Source organism: Nomascus leucogenys, chromosome 9 (assembly GCF_006542625.1).
Source record: "Nomascus leucogenys isolate Asia chromosome 9, Asia_NLE_v1, whole genome shotgun sequence".
Classification (NCBI taxonomy): Eukaryota; Metazoa; Chordata; class Mammalia; order Primates; family Hylobatidae; genus Nomascus; species Nomascus leucogenys.
In genome coordinates this window covers 11,929,412-11,949,925 of record NC_044389.1, presented here as the reverse complement: position 1 = coordinate 11,949,925, position 20,514 = coordinate 11,929,412, and the positions used below count along the sequence as shown (strand labels likewise).

Below are 20,514 nucleotides of genomic sequence, written 5' to 3'. Positions count from 1 at the left end.
AGAAAAGGTACAGTAACAATACAGTATTATAATACACACACACAGTTTCTGGTACTTTCTTATGGCAGCCCTAGGAAACTAATAAAATTATTGTCTAATAAAATGAAAATGTGCAAACAGTATTATATAACCAAAACTTTCAATATGATAGACATTGAAGATCATGGGAAATTAAAATGCACACAAGAGTTTTGACATGGAATGAAACATGATGACAACCAAAAATATACACTATATGTTAAGTGAAAAAGCAAATAAACCTCCAGTTTTAAATTTTGGGGGGAGTGGGGGGTGACATACACACAATACCCCATGTTTGTATATGCACAGGTAATGTCTGGCAATAAACACACACACATATCCCAACTCTTTCTAGCAATTACTTCTTGGGAAAGGGTGGCCCCTCCTCCTTGTAAGAAATGAATTTTTTAAACTCACACAATTTTGCACTTTTAAAAATAGTAAGTGGTTTGGTTTTTCTTAAACTTCTAAATTGCAAAATTAAAAGAAACCACCATTTCTAAGGTAATCGGATATCACATTTTTCTTTAAGAGTACTACAGTTAAACCTGAATAACGTAATTCTTTTAAAATCCTCACTCTGGTAGTTCAAAAAACAATGTATCAATTACTAAATTACAAGTACATATCTACCATCCCATTTTTTTTTTTTTTTTTTTTTTGAGACGGAGTCTCGCTCTGTCACCCAGGCTGGAGTGCAGTGGCGCGATCTCGGCTCACTGCAAGCTCCGCCTCCCGGGTTCACGCCATTCTCCTGCCTCAGCCTCTCTGAGTAGCTGGGACTACAGGCGCCCGCCACCACGCCCGGCTAATTTTTTTTTTGTATTTTTAGTAGAGACGGGGTTTCACCGTGGTCTCGATCTCCTGACCTCGTGATCCGCCTGCCTCGGCCTCCCAAAGTGCTGGGATTACAAGCGTGAGCCACCGCGCCCGGCCTTACCATCCCATTTCTAAAAGTTACCATGACATTATATTTCAGAGTCCCTATTAAACACGGGCTGTTCCCAAAAACGTCAGGAAGAAAATAAGATTTTTCAAACACCATTCCATTTGCATCAGGCATATAATTCTGGTGTTTTACAAGTGTTCTATCATTCAATTTCATTTCTCAACTAGGCCACACCTATTCAATCCAGCCTTCTCTATCAATATCCAGTAACATTTGCAGAGGGCCTTGTTAACTTTGATGTCAACCAAAAATGTACCCAAATATCCTAACTCTCTTTAACAATCTGTTCTAGATTTATCATCTATACATTTATCTAAACTCAAACTTTCCTACACCTTTATTTTTTATCATTGTGAGATCTGAATCTGTGAAATGCCTAGCAATAGCATCACCAAGTAGCCACTCAATAAATGTCAGACTCATATAAGTTCCTTGGGAAAGCTAAAATTACAGAAGTCACATTCAACTTTACAAGTCGGGGAAGATGACCTAAGTCATCATTAACATAAAATGGCAAGAACATCACAGTAGGCTATTAGCAATGAAATGGTATACTACAACCCAGTTTCAGAGATGAAAAGGAAAGACAGTAGACTATTAAAGCAACTAACATCTGGGATGAAAATGTGTTACACAAGAGAAGCTTTAAGGACGCAAGGAAGTAAAAACCTGAAAGAGCGGAACTGCGGAACACTTGGCAGGAGCAGTAACCTGAGCAAAGGCAACTGTGTAGTCTTTAAAGAACGAAAATACCCCCTTAAATACATACCATGTGTCAATTATACCTCAGTAAAGCTGGAAAAACTCAATAAAGAAAGAAACTAAAGAGAGAACAAAAAAGGTGACAGATTTCACTTGTATCTTTTTAGTTAAAAAGGGCAACATAATGTCTCCAATTAAGACAATGATACAAAAGTCCAAGCATTTTTATCTGGCTAAGGTTTGATCTGTATAATGAGAAAACAACCAGAGTACAAGCTGCTTCCTTTTAGTTTTTCATCTGCCAAGTAAGTGAAGGCCTCTGCTTTAACCAGTCACATGACAATGGCAGGTCCTTGTTCAGCAGGGTCCCCTGTGGAGGAGATATAAGCCTCCTCAAATTGAAAAAGAAATGCAATAAAAACAAGTGAAACTAACCAGTAAACTTAAAAAAAGTCAACTGTCTTTAAAAAAAAAAATGCAACAACAGACAACGAAAAGATTCTAATTTGCCTAGCAGAACCAAAAGCACAATATTTTTGGTTTTGTTTTTGGTCTGTTATATCTAGTTTTTGAGCCTCTGATGTTTCAAATTTGTTCCAAATTTTGTCCACCTTTACATAAAAACCCTGAGCACATCAGTCTGAAGAAATTATCAGCTTTAAACCTCTAGGTTCATCAAATAACAAACAGTGAAACCATTTGATTCCTATTCCTCACCTGTTCTTGAAAGAACCAAAGCATCGTGTTTCTGCTTTTTTTTTTTTCCTTCAACCTTAAGTTACAGGGTACATGTGCAGGATGTGCAGGTTTGTGACACAGGTAAACGTGTGTCATGGTGGTTTGCTGCACAGCTCAACCCATCTCCCCAGTTTAAGCCCAGCATCCATCAGCTCTTCTTCCTGATGCTCTCCCTCCCGCCATCCTCCCCAGAGGCCCCCAGTGTGTGGTGTTCCCCTCCACAAAGCATCATCTTTCCAGGCCATTAAGTCTGAAACCTTCTAAACATTATATCCCGTTTTGTGGAAAAGAGAATCCCCCTGCTCTATTAAGATATACCTCCTAACGCAAACTTCAAAGTCCCAGCTACCACCCTCAAGGTACCACCTTAATCATCCTGCATATGAGTCTCTTCATTAAGCAAATTAAACAAACGGAACCTTTGCAACATCAGCAAAGAAAAACTGTGAAACAATATGCCAGAGAAACAGCAGAAATAATTTCTTCAAAGTTATAACTGCTAGATTTTTGGACTAAGATAATCACATACAAAGCAGAATAAATGTTCATCTACAGAATCTCAAATTATAAATGTATTTTCCATTCCAAAGAACAAAAGCTGTGTATTTTATTGTCTCCTTACCCCTACAACTTAAGTACTTTACGGCTTATTTTACTTGTGCCCAGATGGGCTCTTTCTAATTTTGAAAGTCTCTTTTCAGGGATCCCTGAAAAACCCAGGTAGATCAATACTGTAGAAATAAAGGCAATTTACTCGCTATAATTTTATACCTTTAAAAAAAATGTTACTAGTAGGGAATTACAGTGTTTACTGACATCAGAAGTTAACTACAGGCCAGGTGCAGTGGTTCACGCCTGTAATTGCAGCATTTTGGGAGGCCAGCTACATCGCTTGAGTTTGAGACCAGCCTGGGCAACATGGTGAAACCCTGTCTCTACAAAAAAATTAATTAAAAAGAAAAAATAGCTGGGCGTGGTAGTGTGTGCCTGTAGTCCCAGATACTTGGGAGGCTCAGGCAGGAGGATAGCTTGAGCCCGGGGGGCAGAGGTTTCAATGAGGCGAGACTGCACCACTGCACTCCAGCCTGGGCAGCAGAGCAAGCCTCTGTCTCAAAAAAAAAAAAAAGATAGCCACTCATGAACTGTACATTCTTAACATAGTAAAGATTTTAAGGGTAATCTAAAACTTTGCTTCATGGATCATTAAAATACTCAAACTTTGAAATGACTACACTTTGTCAAAGGTAACTTGTGAGCTCTGTTACAACTCCTATAGTCCACAGGATCTTAACGTGCTTTCCATCCCTTCCTCTTTAAGAGGGCATGGAGTCTTACCAACAATGACCATGTATGGGTGATGTTTATATGTATTTATAGTACAAAGGACGTTCACATGTGTCATCTCATCTGATCTAATGGGGAAATTATTATTCCACTTCATAACTGAAACCAGTTAAACGGCCTACCCAAGTGAAAATAATTAGTGAGGACTCAAAGTCACACACACAGAGATACGCAGCTGAAAAGTCAGGAATAAAAATTCCCCAATTTCTTGTTTGAAAAGGACTAATTTTGTCTCAACCATCAAACCTGCAACACATTGCCCTGTAGATGTCATAACGAGTTTGCATGTCTAGAAATTTGGACCCCATCCCTAGCTGCTGCAGGGTTGACTTTAAGCTTCCTTTTCCATTTTGTGAAAATGGGGCTAATACTACCTAACCTTTCCTAATTCTGAATGGATCTTCAAGATGACAGATACAGAATAACAACAACAACAACAAAATAAAATTAATGCTTTTGAAATATCTCAAAAAAATCTATTGTTGATTTTCTTAGGTGTGACAATACTATCGTGTTACTGTTAAAGAGACTGCCCTTTCATTTTAGGTAGGTTTCTTATTGAGCAATATTTTGTTTTTTGTCCATTCTGATAGTTCCTTTAATACAATGAAGGTAAGTCTGATCCGTTTGTATTATTATGATTAATGAACTAGAAGAGCTTATTTCTTCCACCTGTGTTTTCTATCATTCTTTTTCGTTTTGTTTTTCCTATTTTCCTTCCCTCAGTTTGAATGGTAACGTTTAAATGTCTGCTGCTATGGAAGCAAGAAAATTCACTCCCTGTGTGGGTGTGTATTTATCATTAATTTTTTAACATGTATATACAATCCAAAATTTTCCAATAGTGGTTCTTTAGTTGGTTCTTAAACAAGGAGGCCCTAAACAAGTTTTAACAACTCACTGAATTGTCCTTGTACCCCACCCATCTTGTTTTGTTATCATTTTATCTTCTTAAAAAAAACACAAGCAAATTTTGAAAAATCAATGTAATTCAATTTACCAGCATATTTTTACCAACTCCATTGTTTATTATATCCTCATGACTGTCCTCTGGACTTACATTTCCTCAGGCTAAACACACACTTTAATAATCATTTTAATGTGAATCAATACTTGGTAAACTCTTGGTACTTCTTTAAATATGCCCCCTTCCTACTCTCCAGCCTTATTGTTCACAAGACCCGCTTTCATGCCAAACCACCTACAGAGCCTAAGAGTAACACATTATCTATTTACATCTGGTATCCCATCCCTCCATGTCCACATAATAAAGGCCATTCATTTTGCAAAGTTCAACTCTCTTCTAAGAGGCTTTTTCCTGAAGCCCTCTTCTCTCTCCCAAAACCACCTTCTCTTTCACATATAATTACCATTGCTTATACCAGTAAGAAAAACATCTCATTGTATGCATTTGTTTTATACATCCATCCTCTTCTACAATACTGTAAGTAGAGCTGGTTTTCAATCTTGTTCTCATCAGGACACACAGAGAAAATAGTGTATGTAGAGCCCACAAGAATACAGACATAGCCAGGTGCAGTGGCTCACACCTGTAATCCCAGCACCTTGGGAGGCCAAGGCAGGAGGATAGTTTAAATGTAGGAGACAGCCTGAGCAATAGAGCAAGACCTGTCTTAAAAAAAAAAAAAAGAAAGAAAGAAAAAAAAAAGAAAAGAAGCTACAGGTAAGACAGGTAAGTCTGCTCTTACCAGAAAGGGACTGGCTAAGGGTCTCCTATCAACCCAGATACCTCCAGGCTTCCCAGGGGTCAAGAGGATTACTTCCTCAGCACAACTATAACCCACTCAGGACACACTGAATGGGATGTTCCATAAGACCAGAGTTTATCACAGTCATCTTCATGTTCTCAGAACCCACATGCAGCATGATATAATGTAGGTCTCCATGAATCCTTCCTCAAAGTACTTAAGAAAAAGCACTCTTTACCCCCACAAAAAGGAAAAAGAATAAATCACTAGCATTAGGTAGAGGCTTAGTAGGTCACTAAAATAAAATCAAAGGCAACAGTACTCTAACTCTACTGAAAGATATGATTTAAACCACCCTTTACAAGTAGAGAATGCGTGGATGGTTCCTCTACCCATGAAGCATTTCAATTAAGAACACCTGTCCATTATCACTGAACTAAACATCTACTTCTTGTTTTCAGTTGGAAATAAATTTTTATGGGTACGTAGCTTTGGACATGTGGCTCACTACAGATAAATAAAGCAAGCTTACACATCTCTTCTTTAGACATAACATACTGTTTAGAAGCAGCTAATGGTCCTTCTGAAAGAGAAGCAGCAGCAAAGCATAAGCCAAGGAAGAGAGGGCTACAGCACCTCACACAGTGGAGCTCTATATTAAATTTCTTATACTTTACACTATCACAAAAGTCTTGAGTTTTGCTGTGAGAGAGCAAAGACTTACTATTTTCTTCCTAAATAAATGTATATGAACTGCCACTCTAACCTCCTAAAGCAAATTCTGCACATAAGATAGCAAATGGTCGAATGTTATATGTATTTTCAACAATACTCGGCCTCCAATTGAGAGTTTTCAGTTCAGCAAGCATAACTCTTCACAATACAACTCTTCACTTACTACTTTCTCCCAACACCTTTAAAGTATGGTGTAGATATGTAAATATCCCTCTTCTAGACTAGGAGATAGGGACTGTAGGTTTTAGACAAGATATCTAAGAGCAAGGTGGGTAAGTTCAATGTAAGCTAACAAGAGATGTTATTCCCTTGTTATGCTTCCTAAAGGATAGAGCATAAGGAAATTAAATATAATAATATGGCCTCAGTAAAGAGAAAAATCTGAAAGAAAATAAGTCCTGAAGCTAACTTGAATACACACACCTTGTTCCAGTAATGACAAAAAGCTGGTGTGCTTTTTTTTTTAGTATAAAATAAGGTAAGATAGATTTTTCTTCTAAAAGTATTAGATTGGTGCAAAAGTAATTGCGGCTTTTGCCATTCTCAATTTATCTAAATTTGTAAAATGTTTGAGAATGTCACAAATTAGACCAGTTATTTTTGTTCCCAGACAAAAGAAATAAATTATTCTATAAACTATTCAAAATAGACAAAGAAGACAATCTACATTCTCAGCTTTCATATTATGAATTAATCCACTCAATTTCAAAATAAATTAGTGCTTTCTCAGGGGTATATACTACTAATAAACTAACGTTTCTTATAATGAAAAGGAACTGATGATTGTATTTCACAAAACGAATTTCCATTTTGGTTAGTGTATGTTGAGCTAACAGATTAATTAGTAGTGCCAATGAATACTTTTTACCACAGGGAGGGGAGCAAATCATGTTAAAGGGTAGTAACAGCCAACATGACACAGTGATTACCATGGACCAGGTACTAGTCAACAACCCTATGAACTAGATGTTATTTTACTCTCACTTTACAGGTACAGAGAAGTAACTTGTCCAAGGTCATACTCATAACTAAAGAAGTAAACGTGGAACCTCAAAAAAATTCAAATCCCTTAATGGTACTGGCAAAGAAAAGTGTCAAAAATTAGCAAATAGCTTTGTGAATTATTAGCCTGTTGGTGACTAAAATGGTGGTATCAGTAACCTCCAGTTTTAAAGAAAGAAAAATATATTTAGACGGTAAAACTAGGAAACTAAGTGAAATTCATGCTTAACTATGTCTGATTCTATGCTTTTTATATTATCTAAAACATAATTAGAACTCCCAAGATGTTCTAGAAATGGGCCACAGAGCAAAAAAAAAAATAGCAATTTTTTTTAAAAAAGAGCTCCTAAAATGATGAAAATGATACCAATAATCATTTATCAACTATTAAAGGATCAGAATTTTAGATCTAGAAAGAGACAAGCATATAAGGAATATCTATTAAAGAGTGTCTAGTCCAATCCCTTTATTTCACAGATGAGAAAAATTAACTCGAAGTTTTAAGAAACTTTCCCATGTATACACATCTAAATGTCAAAATCTGGACTAGAATTTACCTTCTGGTCCAACTGCTCTTTTTATTATACCATGCTGTCAAATACATAATAAAATACCATATTAAGTTTCTGGAATAGGGCTGCTAAAAGAGAAACCGAAACAAAATTAGATTATTTAAATCTAAAAAGGTTTCTGGAAAGGAATTATACAAAGTATACAAATGCTTAAAAGATACTTCCTGAGATAATAAAAGTTTCAGAAGAGCTAGAATAAATATGAGTTTAAAGGCAGGAAGAAAGGAATTTGGTAAATGACAAAAAGGAGGCAGACTCAATTTGGGGGGACTTGATCAAAAGTCTAGCAACAAATAAGGCAACAAGAAATGTGACATCATCTCGCTGAAACTGGCCAGCGTGGATCGTGGGAGGGCAGATAATTAACCTACTTTGAGACCTACTAGCCACTTATTAGCAAAAGGTGGAAGGAGAAAGTCACCAGAAGGTAAGCAAAGCCATATGATATAAAATAAGACCATAATATTTATACACATGCCACATAATTGAATACGGTATTTAAAACTAGAGTTTTCAAGCATATTAAAAATTTCAGATCATAAAAAGTCTTATATTTGTGATAACTAAGTGCCTAAGATTAGAATAAACCACCTCTTATAAAATTCCATTTCTGCTAACTATATCACTTTACCCTCTAATAATCATTAAACATATAACCTGTCAACGCCCTAGTACCCTACCACTATGCTTTATTGGGCTAATCTCACCACCTCATCATTTTATAACATTAAACTCATGTTCATCCTAAAATTGGACAAATTTTAGGATGGGCATGAATGATGATAATGATAACATGATAATCATTCATGGGAAAACAGTGTAAAATTATATCTAGGGAATACAACTCAAGTTTTTTAAAAAGTTAAAATATGCTCTGGCCAGCCTGACCAACATGGAGAAACCCCATCTCTACTAAAAATACAAAAATTAGCTGCGCATGGTGGCACATGCCTGTAATCCCAGCTACTCAGGAGGCTGAGGCAGGAGAATCGCTTGAACCTGGGAGGCAGAGGTTGCAGTGAGCCGAGATTGCACCATTGCACTCCAGCCTGGGCAACAAGAGTGAAACTCCGTCTCAAAAAACAAATAAATAAATAAATAAATAAATAAAATATCCTCTGGAAGGTAAAAATTGACCTTCCTTTTGCTTTCTTGGATTTTTTATATTTTCCAGATTTTCTATGAAAATGTATCATTTTTAATGTCCAAAATGTATTTTAGACAAATTCAAAAGATGAGTGGGCTTAAATAAAACTTCTATTAATACTTCTTCTAAATGTTCTCTCTCCACCAAGCTCAAACATTCCTTTGACCAAACATTTATGTAATAGAAGATTCCTTATTTTTGAGGTTTTATTTTTTTAAAGGCTTAAGAAGTTTAAGTTTTGTTCCCTTCTTAAATTAACAGAGCAAAAATTAGATAAGTAAAACAATGGCAACTCACATTTGAATGCTCCTATCATAGAAACCTATTTTACGAATAAAATATTCATTTACAAATAAGAAATATTTTATTAATAAAAGAACTACATCCACCCTATTTCTTGAGAAGGAAAAAGAAATTTCATTATTTAATATAATACTCGTTACATGAAGAGGTGACTTTCACACACACACACACACACACACACACATTCCCAACAAAGCATGGGCTTTGTGGCTTGCCCCAGCTTTCCTTTTTTTCAGTAGTAAGGATAAATTGCACTGACCACACATATCCTTACCTGGATCCCAGTGAGACTCGAGCAGTAAGAAAAGGCAAACATTTTCCATGTATGTCCTTTCTAATTTGTTTTTTAAAATCGTGTTATTAAAACAGAGCAAACAAAAAAGAAAAGACAGCCAGCTTCACCTGTGCCTTTCTTCAGCAAGTAAAGTTTACCATGCTCAGAGTGCTGTGCTAGGCATAGGCTTTCTCAGAAGTAAAGCCCATCGGACTCTCCTAGCACCTACCTTTACCAGCTTTGGCCTCATTACCACCATGTTCTAAAGGATCTAATCTCATGCCTTTGTAACCGAGGGTGGGCAAGCAGCCAGGCCAGTGCCACCCCACGATCTAACTCTACCCACCTCCTGCACCAACAACTTCTCCGTTGTCCAGTCCCCCTCCCAACAACGCCTTCCTAACCATGACTCCTACAACCCAAATAGGAAGAGACAATAATGATCAGAGGCAGAGCTAACATTTATGGAGCTAACAGTAAGTAGTACCAGCCCCAAAAGCAGGGGCTGCCCTGACCACTACTGCATCCCCATGACGGACCACCCGGATTAGCCACCTCAACTGCAAAACAGAGCCCCTCTACGTGTATTCTGTCACTTTTCCCGTTATTTCACACTTATTAAGTATAATATTAAATATCAGGTAGGGAGGTACTCTGTGCCAGGCCCTGAAGTCTGAAACTACTTCAAAGGCAAAATAAACACTATGTGACACTGAAAACGTATTATTTCATGGACAAATTAAAAACAGGTATTTCAAGAGGTACCCTTGAAAATGTACTCATTGCAATCTAAACATAATCACTCATTTGGTTCAGGCTATAATACTAACTTATGAAAAACAACTTTTACTAATTTTCACATGTAAGCAGAACACTAGTGATCTAAAATAAGACATAGCTGAAGAGAATTGTTTTTAACAGTTACTTAACCCAATTAAGGTATTGCAGATTTGGCCAGGTACCTTATTTTGACAAATGAAAAAATTACGTACACTCAGTATTTATAGAATAAAATTTCAACTCATCCTAAATGTTTTCACAGCTGCTAATTCTGATAAGTGTTCTGTTTAAGTCCAGCCCATCTTCTCTCCACCATTACACACACACACACAGCCACATCATCTCTGCTTCACCCGGCATACCAGGAGACAGGAAAGACTTTGGAAAACTTTTATTCTGAATGCAGAACTTGGTACTCCAGATCAAACTGCAGAATTAAATGATAATCCTTCCCCTTCAAGGCCCTCACAATTGAGTAAGAGTTCAAAGAAAAATTTACTACACAGTAAGTATGATAAGTGCTACTGAGATTACAAAAATGCCATGAAACTGTATGAAGGGGATGGAGGGTCCGGTTGGACAGGGGTAGGATTATTCAGGTAAGGCTCCCTGCTTAAGAGACAGGCACACACACTCGCCGGACAAGGAGGATAAGGGGTGTGGCAGGGAGGAGCGTTCCAAGCCTAGCAAAACAGCACCTACAAAGCCAAAGAGGTATCTTTGCTTTTCAATTTTGTGATTCTCAGAGGACAGATGGCAATTTTCTTTAAAGAATAAGACTGCAAATTACTTTGAGATATTTAGCACTATTTGGGGGTACATTCGAATGTATTCAAATATGAATACAGACACACCCAATTTTAATAGTACCTTTGGAACAATCTCATTTGGCCAGACATTTTCTGTATTTGCCAACAATACACACGCCCCACACGTAATTAATTTATCTGGGTGGGAGCCCTAGCGCGAGCTTGAGTTTGACATCCTTGAGATCAGAATCCCACTTAGTAAGTGTGTGACCCTGGCAAATCCCTGTGTCTCACTGTCCTAATCTGATTACAGCATACATTTATTGTTTACCTGAATATTGTTTGTGTCCATGAGCAAGAATGTAAACACCAAGAAAACAGGGGCTGCCCTGACCAATACCGCATCCCCAGCACTCAGCCTCGCCTCCAGCACTTAGTGGCTAAATGTATACTTGATATACAGTACTTGAGTGAATGAATAGTCGGTAAAGAGTATCACACCACTCCTGAAATCTTAGTGTTTGACAATGAACTATGACCCATACAATGTGTGTAGCTCAGCCATGTGGCAAAATTGTCACTGTAAAAGACCTAATTATCGCATTCCTTTTGAAATTGACTAAGGTAATAATTGGCGTATCTAAAAATAATTAGCCCAATCCCCCAAAATCATTTTAATATAGTCCATTTAATACCAATGCTTTCCTAAAATGTAAACTGTGAGAAAGAACAATCATCCAGTTGGGAAATGGAGTCTTTAATGATTCATCCTTCAATGATTTCTTAAAGAGTGGCTCTGTAGGCTCAGACTAAGACCACCCACACCACAGCGGTTGCAGTCAAGAGATCTTTATTGGAGGAGTCCGAGGGAGAGCCGAAGCGGAAGGGAAGACAGAGAGAGAGCTCTGCGGCCTCCGTCTTTCATGCCCGGGGACGTTATGTGGGGGTTGCTGGTTGGCTGAGGGGCTGGGCCTAGGCCGAGGCGGGAAGGCGTGACCTCTGGTTGGCTCCTTTTTGGCGGGCCTGTGTTGGGGAGGAAGAACCTGGAACCAGCGCCATTAGGGTGCTCCTGTTACCTAACATTCCTCCCTTTTTTGTTTCTTAAGAAGTGGGGAGATGGGCGTTGCCGTTCATCTGGCTACTTCCTGCTGAATGGGGGTGTCGTGGGGAGGGGTATGGGAGGACTACAGGGGCACAGCAGGAGCAGGAGGCTAAGTAGTAGGGTGCTGTATATGAAGACTTCTTCGGCCTTGAAATCCATGAAGGTTCCTTGAAGGTATAAGTCATCTAGGGCTGAGAGCCAACCGAAGGGTAGGGAGGGGTTAGGGATGAGCCAGGAGTTGTGGCGGAGGGTCTGGAGAAGCTGCATGAAGCGCGTTGTCTGGGGTCTGCGTGGCTTGGCTGCTAAAGTATGTGACATCCTTTTGGTAGCTAATCCTCTTCGGTGGCTAAAAGCTGGTACTGTCTAATGAGAAACTGGTTAAGTTTGGTTAGAAATGGGAGGAAATCTGCTGCCGCATGAATCTGACAAGGTTACAAATGCAGGGCCCAAAGGCGAGTAACGGCAAGATGGCTGCCACGGGACCTAGAAAGGGAAGAAGCCATGTTGCCTAACTCCAGAGGTAGGTATAAGAATTTGAGATGCGTTGTCTGATCTCAGAAGCTTTTTACTGTAAACGCCAGGCAGCATCTCGTACTATCCCTGACTGGTTAGTGTAAAAACAACACTCTTCCCCTAAGAAGGTGCAGAGTCCTCCTTTCTCAGCAGTGAGGAGCTCTAGGCCTCGGCGGTTTTGGAGAGTCTCTGCTGCTAAAGAGTCTATTTGGGATTGTAAAGTAAGAATAGATTTCGTTATTTCTTGCAAACTGTCTGAGAAATCCTTTGAGAGTGTGTGGTAGTAGGATAATGAAGTTGATAAACCAGCTATTCGGGTTCCTGTAGCAGTGGCCATTCCTAACCCTGTAAGTAGGGGTATTCGTTGCACGGCTCTCCACTGATGGACTTGAGCTTTGAGGGGTACTGATAAGGTCTGATTTCCTGGCGCAATGTTAATGTGGGGGGCTTAGAAAGACTAAGGTGCAGGTGCCTGTCCAGTTAGTGGGAAGGCAGATATAGGTCGACATTCCACATAAGAAGAATATGCCTTGGCTGGGTAGACAGAACTCGCTATGTATGTTAAAAAGGTGTGTGAGTTTGTTGTTTTCATTCTGCCATACTCCTAGAGTACTTGCTAAGGTAGCTCCAGTGAGCGGCTGGAAAGGGGTGTTGGGAGCAAACTGAGTGGCTCCCTGTGTTTTATTTTCCCATTGGAGAAAAAAACGTTTTGTATCTACTAGGAGCCATTCGAGAGAGCGATTGAAAGAGGGGATGAGAAGGCACTCACTAGTGGTGGGGGCGCTGCTGCAGGGAGTCCAGGGGTGAATGGTCACGCGAGTATGTCTGCCATCACAGAACCTGGACTGTTTGTTGAGCAGGGAGGAGTTGATGATTTTGGGGGGCCCAGAGAAGCGGACAAGCTGTTTGAATGGAGCTGTTTGGGTGACTCGAAAGTTACTATGATCAATTGGGGCTTGAAGTTGTAGGGTGTAATTACACTGATGCGGTGGTAGGTGCCCTAGAGGCAGGCCAGATGACAGGTTGCGTTGTATGCATAAAGGGGCTTGGAAAGTTAAAATAGTATTTGTGGTTACAGGGCCGTGTATGGGCTTTTCATTGCTTGTGTAATAGGTGAGGTTGGAAATGTAAGAACGTAAAAGTTGGGTTGCACGTCCTGTTATGGTATCTTTGGTCCTATCAGATATGGGGAAGTCGGCTAATGACTGCATGTTTAGAAGTTGGAAAGGGTCTTTTCCTTCATAACGAGGGTGGTAGGTCAAGTTGGTGAAGACCCAGTTTTTTGCGGGAATGGGAGTGGCAACATAGCCAGAGGTTGATAGAGAGATACACAGCCAACAGTCATTTGCCAGGGAAGGATTGGATTGGTTTAACAGAGTGTGAGTTGAGAGTCTTGTAGAGGTAATTAGGAGCTAGTGAAAGGGGAGGGGTGGTTGTATGAGGTATCCAAGGAAGTAGGAGGGATACATAGGCAAAGAGCAAATAAGAAGCTAAAGAGGGTGCTCTAGAAAACGAGATCATTTTATCTAGTCTGAGTTCTTTCACTTATCTTTTTTAAGGAGGAAGCGGTCGTTCCTCAGGATCAGTGGTAGGAGCCTTTTTAGTCTGGGATGTTTCTTTCCAAAATAGGAGGTGCAAGTCCTCCAATTGCTCACAGGTGTCTTGGGATTCCTGAGCTGATGATCCTGCAGGTTCCTCAGGGGATGGCCAAAGTTTAACTCAGGTGTGGTGAATAACTTATGGGAAAAGAGGTGGCCTGAGAAAGAACATGATAAAGGCGGGGTAGCCGTTGGACATATGGTCTGGCCTTCTACCCCGACTATGGGAGGGCCAGAGGTGGAGACAGTGCCCCAAAATTCCCGCGAAACCGAGAAGGTAGCTCTGGTGTCGAGAAGGAAAGTTACGAGGCGCCCATCTACCGTGAGAGGCACCCTGGGCTCCTGAGCAGGGATAGCGTGCATCGGGGGAAGAGTCCCAGGGCCCCGTCAATCGTCAATGGCCAGTCCCAAGAGATCTCGGGCAGGGTTGGGGTCTGGCCCAACCCCCCTCCGGGAGGTTGGGGCAGTCGACGGCCCAGTGACCGAGCTCAGGGCATTTTGAACATGGCTTGTGTGGAGGCCTGGGATTAGGGCACTCACGAACCCAATGCCTTTCTTTGCCGCACTTGAAGCAGGGTCCAGGGGGCTGACGGTGGGCAAATAGTGGCTTACGGTCGCCAGTGTCTATAGCTGGCCGAGCAGGGGCTCGGAGAGCTTGAGCCAGCATTTGACACTTTTGCCTCCTCGCCTGCTCATGACAGTTATGGTACACCTTGAATGTGGTGACCAAAATCTCGGTCTGCAGGGTGAAGGGGCCTCTGTCTAGCTTCTTTAATTTGGCTCTAATGTCTGGGAAGCTTTGCACAAAAAAAATGGAACATGAGAAGCTGCCTGCCATCGGGGGCTGCTGGGTCTATGTTAGTGTATTGTTGAAGGGCTCGTGTAAGGCGCTCAAGAAAGGCGGAGGGGTTTTCATGTTTCTCTTGTACGATTTCGTTTAGTTTTTCAAAGTTGACTGCCTTTTGGGCTGCCCTGCGGAGGCCAGTTGCTAGGCAGGTGGCGAAGTGGTCTCGAGCAGCGACGCCATTTGGGGAGTTGTAATCCCAGTTGGGGTCTTGCTCAGGGACGGCCTGCGCCGCTATGGGTAGGGCTGGGGTAGTCTGGTGAACTTGGTCTGCATAAGTGCGGGCTTGCTCCTAGACCTGCCTGCGCTTCTTGAGAAGGAGGGTGTTAGAGAAATTTTGATATAAGAGGTGGAGTTAGAAGTGTAAGAGCCTAAGCGTTTATAAGTTAGCCATAGAGAAGGGAACACGGACACGAACAATGCCTTCTGCCCCTGCAACTTCTCTAAGAGGGGCGAGGACGGAAAGGTGTGATCTGGAACGAGTAGTGGGAGGGCTGAGCGGCGGAGGGGAGGGAGCTGGAGAGGTCGCAGAGGAAGGGGAAAGGAGAGAGAGGTTGGGGGAAGTGGTAAGGGGCAGGGCCGTCACTGGCCAGGCGGTGGCCGGAGGGTGGGGCTGAGGGTGGTGATACGGAGTCAGGATCGGAGGGAGAGGTTAGCAGTTTGAGGGCAGCGATAAGATGTTGAGGTTTACACAGGGGGGCCGTGGGCATAGGGGATCTCTTCCCATTTTCCTGTTCGCTCACAATATCCAGAGGCCTATAGGTGGGCCATTTATTTTGGTTATTTAAGGGGTATGTAGGCGTTTTGGTTTGAGGTCGACTGCTAGGCCTAGGGCTGACAGATTAAGAGGCACTGTAGGGGAGAGTCGACCGGCAGGGATGCGGAGCCTCCTATTGTGGGGCTACGAAGAGGATATGCAGTGAGGGCTAAGTAGGGCGACCCCTAATAGCCGAACACTGTGACGCGACTCAGCTTCCGGTTCCGTCATCACCAAAGCGGAAGGACTGAGGGGCCGACTATGGCCGAGGACCGTGGGCCACCTGGAACCAGGATTTTCGGAGCGAGAAAGGGAAGGGACCCAGGCTGGAGACGCGAGGAGGAGAGGGAGAAAACTCCGTTCCCTGCAGGCCGAGGCGGAAGTGAATGATAGGGACCTACCACTGCCGTAGGGGCGTCGGGCAAAATGTGTTTGTCACGGGAGCAGCTACAGTCTAGCGATTTGCCCGAGAGGTAGGCCTGGGAGGGGAAAACTTACCGAGATGAGGCCGGTGGTGGGCGAAGAGCTCGGCGAACAGGAAAATGGGCGAAGACTGACCGGGGCCTGGCCTGCGCCTGCGCGGGATTGGGGTCCCACCAAAGGCGGGGAGTCCCAATCCGTGTCACGGCACCAATGAAAGAGTGGCTCTGTAGGCTCAGACTAAGACCACGCCACACCGGTTGCAGTCAAGAGATCTTTATTGGAGGAGTCCGAGGGAGAGCCGAAGCGGAAGGGAAGACACAGAGCGAGCTCTGCGGCCTCCGTCTTTCATGCCCGGGGACGTTACGTGGGGGTTGCTGGTTGGCTGAGGGGCTGGGCCTAGGCCGAGGCGGGAAGGCGTGACCTCTGGTTGGCTCCTTTTTGGCGGGCCTGTGTTGGGGAGGAAGAAGAACCCGGAACCAGCGCCATTAGGGTGCTCCTGTTACCTAACAATTTCTTTAATACTGTCGATTTTATGTCCACCTGATTTCAGCCATTTTTTGTACTGTTCCTCATCGTGCAGTAGAGAATCTGCTTTTTAAGGCATCTTTCAGATCTGATTCACCACTCCTTAAAGAAAAACATATACAAAGTACCACCCTGTAGATGGAAAATTTCTTGGGGATCTCCTATATGAAATCAGTTGCATAAATAGGGCCAGTGAGATATGAAACACAAGATTTCAGAAGTCTCTAATAACAACCACTAGGCCCACGTTGCAAAGAAAAACTTTTTTCAGTGATGACTCATAAATTATGATCCCTACATATAAGCTCATGAGGAGCTAATGAAACGAATTTGTCTCGTCATGTGGAAAACTGGTCCTTCTGGCCACGCACAAAACACCAAGTTTTAAACACGCCCACGTTTTGCTTAATTCGGGACTTCCAGCGGGCATTAGCACTTTTCCCTTACAGTCTATTTAAACGCCCTAGGAAAACAAATACCATCGCCTTGGCAGGCAGTCCCCGCACAGACAGACCTAGCTCCAGCGACATACAGATGTGTCTGGTGGGTTGAAGTAAACAAATAACAGGAAAGCTAATGCTGCTTTTCAAGATTAACGTGCATTCCCAGAGACAAGACTGCCACCTAGACACACGGCTGCAAACGGGAGAGCTCGTGCTTCTCAGAGGAGAAAATGGAGAGAATTTCAACAGTACTTATTTAAAGTTTCCACCTTCACACACGCCCCTTTCCCCCAGCGCGGGGTCAGGGACTCCGCCCAGCCAGCGGCGCGAGTAAATCTACACTTGACTTCCGTCCTCTCCCAGGCGGGAATAAGCGCTGCCCGCCCCGGCCGAGACCCTTCCTTCCTGCCCGCCGACCCCCACCCCTCCCGGGGACCCCTCCCGCTTGGCGCGCGACCAGAAGGAAATGGAGCCCACGCGGCTCCGCCCCCCCTCCCTGGCGACCCCAGCCCGGGGCCGCGCTCCGGCTCGCGCGCGCCCACCCCTCGCCCCGCCATAGGCCGGATGCGCTTTGGCCCTCGTCCCCGCGTCCCGAGCGGACCCCAGCAGTTCAGCCGGGGGCTCCCGGAGGCGGCTGCCCGCCCCACGCTACGTCTGGCACGGTCGCCCCCTCACCGCTACGCTCGCGCCGCCCTGGCCCACCAGGCGGCGCCCCCTACCCAGCCTCCTGGGCCGCTCACCTCCGCGCTCCCCGCCTGCGCGCCGTCCAACCGCCCCCGCCCGGGCCGCCCAGCCCGCCCGCCCCGGGGCCGCGGGCGGCCACTGGGAGAGGCGGGTCCAGCGCCGCCCGCCTGCCCGAGAGGTCCCGGCTGCCCCCGCCGCCCGCTCGCCGCCACCTACCATGGTACAGATGGAGGCGAATTTGGAGACTGTCATTAGGATTTCCATCCGGCCAGCGCCATCTTCCACCCAATCACGGCGGCGGCGGGCGGGGGAGGAGGGGAGCCGGGCCGCCCGCTCGCACCGCAGCCCGCGGGCGGACCCCGAGCCGCCGCGGACCCACGCACCGAGCCCGCTGGGCCGCCGCTGCCGTCGTCGCCGCCGGCGCTCAGGCACTCCCGGCCTCGGGCCCCAGCCCCCGCCTGCCGGCCGCCGGCCCGCCCCCGGCTCCGCCCCGGCGCAGGGCGCAGCCGCTGCCTCCCGGCTCGCGCCTGCACGAGAAGCCGCCCACCGCCCACCCCGCCCAGCGCACAGGGGAGCGGGCTCCGCCGAGGCCCTAATGCCCGGCCTGCCAGGCAGCAGCGCGGCCCAGCGGCGCAGCCCCGCCCACCCCTCGGCGCCCCCTCCGCGGCTCGCGAGCGCGAGCTCGGGAACTCCGGTCCGGCCCCACCCCGCGCGCGGCAGAGGGCAGGACCGAAGGCGGGCACCGCCTCCTGCCCGCGTCCCTGCGGTCCTAGAGCCGGGCGCCCACAGACCCCGCGTAGGAAGGGGCGCGGTGGGGTGGCGGCGGCTATCCGGGAGAACCCTGGAGGGGACCCGCTGCGACACCCACCGCGGGCGAGGGGACGGCGAGCCCCCGCTGCCCAAACAGAAAACGGAGGTCATAATCTGGGTGACTACGGGCGGAGTGGGAGGAAACCTGCTCTGCACAGTTAAGATAACCCGGGTATGCGTCCCAAGCACTTGGTTTGTTTCTTTTTACGTATATTGGATGAATCACCGGAGTCAAACACAACTTAGAAAAAGGCAAAATAATTAAACAAAAATGAAGAGGCAAATAACAAATTACACGTTTAACTCTTTGAATTAAGAAGAAAGATAAGTAATGGGGGAAGGAGAGGAGCGAATCCTGCTGGCCTGTTGGCGATAAATTTATAATAGGCTTCTAAATATCTGCATATTGAGCTGCAAAATAGAGAGGCTCTCAAGCCAGCAGTGATGATATTACCAGAGACAGGAAGCCCACAAGCAAAAAAAATGCCCTGTGAGAAATCCTTAGGCAGTGCTGGCTACTGGCATGGGTAGTTCCTGTTTTCTCCTTTTATAAAATTCATATTTGGACCCTGTTCTTCATGCCTGGCAGCTCAGCTTTATTTTTTCCTATTTGAGAAAGTAGTTCAAGTGAGTAGAATAACTTCATAAATTATTATGTTAGAAAGCTTGTGATATTTTCTGATTGGTGAACTCGTGCTGGTGTACTTTTCTGGGTTCCTCCAATTCAGTGGGGTTGAGGATCTGAATTCAGGCAGAGCTGTAAAATCAGAGAAGTGCCTCACCTCACGGGTTCAAAGCACTCAAAAACAAAACAAAGCATTCAAACAAAATTTAAGTGAAAAATAGACTTCTGGTACATGAATACTGTTTCCATAGTGATTCCATTATAAGCTTGCTTGGGGGGGGAATGCAGATTGAATATAGCAAAGTCCCATGGTAGCCGGCCTGGTTCTCCAAGCGCCTGCCTCCATGGAAGCCAAGAGCCCTGATACCCCAGCCAGGGGCTTCCCTCTCTAGACTTGCAAGCATCACCCACCAGAATTATTTCTTGCTCTTACCTACCCCCTGTTTGGACAAGGGTTTCTACATCTTAGACTTCTAGGGCCTACCTGGGCCTTGTCCAAATGTCACCATGCCCATCTGTGTGCCCGTCCTGATAAATAGCTGTAGTCATCCTGTCCTTCCCACTTGCTGTTCTATTCCAGCAAACAGATATCATGTGCCAGAATTTTAGACCTGCCTCCATCCCGCTAACCACCCATATGCCTTCTTGTCCATTAATCCGAACATGTCACGGGAACAAAAGCCACTGGCTTTACATATAAGTTTATGTAAGAACAAGACTTTGCTAAAATGAATTTCTAGGCTGGGTATGGTGGCTCACACCTGTAATTCCAGCACTTTGGGAGGCCAAGGCAGGTGGATCACCTGAGGTCAGGAGTTGGAGACCAGCCTGGCCAACATGGTGAAATCCTGTCTCTATTAAAATACAAAAATTAGCCAGGTGTAGCAGTGCACGCCTGTAATCCCAGCTACTCAGGAGGCTGAGGCACGAGAATAGATTGGATCCTGGAGGTGGAGATTGTAGTGAACTGGGATTGTGCCACTGCACCCCAGCCTGGGTGACAGAGTGAGACTCTCTCAAAAATAAATAAATTTCTAGGCTGGGCACAGTGGCTCAGGCCTGTAATCCCAGCACTTTGGGAGGCTGAGGCAGGAGGATTGCTTCCAACTTCTTTGAGACCAGGGAGTTCAAGACCAGCCTGGGCAACATAGTGAGACCTTGTCTC

The 20,514-nt window shown here is 44.4% G+C and overlaps 1 protein-coding gene across 1 annotated transcript in view; it reads right to left on the bottom strand.

The window, feature by feature from the left end:
- Positions 1 to 20,123, bottom strand: part of USP12 (ubiquitin specific peptidase 12) — a 112,968-nt gene extending 92,845 nt beyond the window's left edge. Inside the window, exon 1 of the mRNA XM_030818607.1 lies at positions 18,131 to 20,123. Coding sequence (XP_030674467.1) covers positions 18,131 to 18,835 — 705 coding nt within the window. The 5' untranslated portion in view covers positions 18,836 to 20,123. The remainder of the gene's footprint in view (positions 1 to 18,130) is intronic.
- Positions 20,124 to 20,514: the final 391 nt, after the last annotated feature.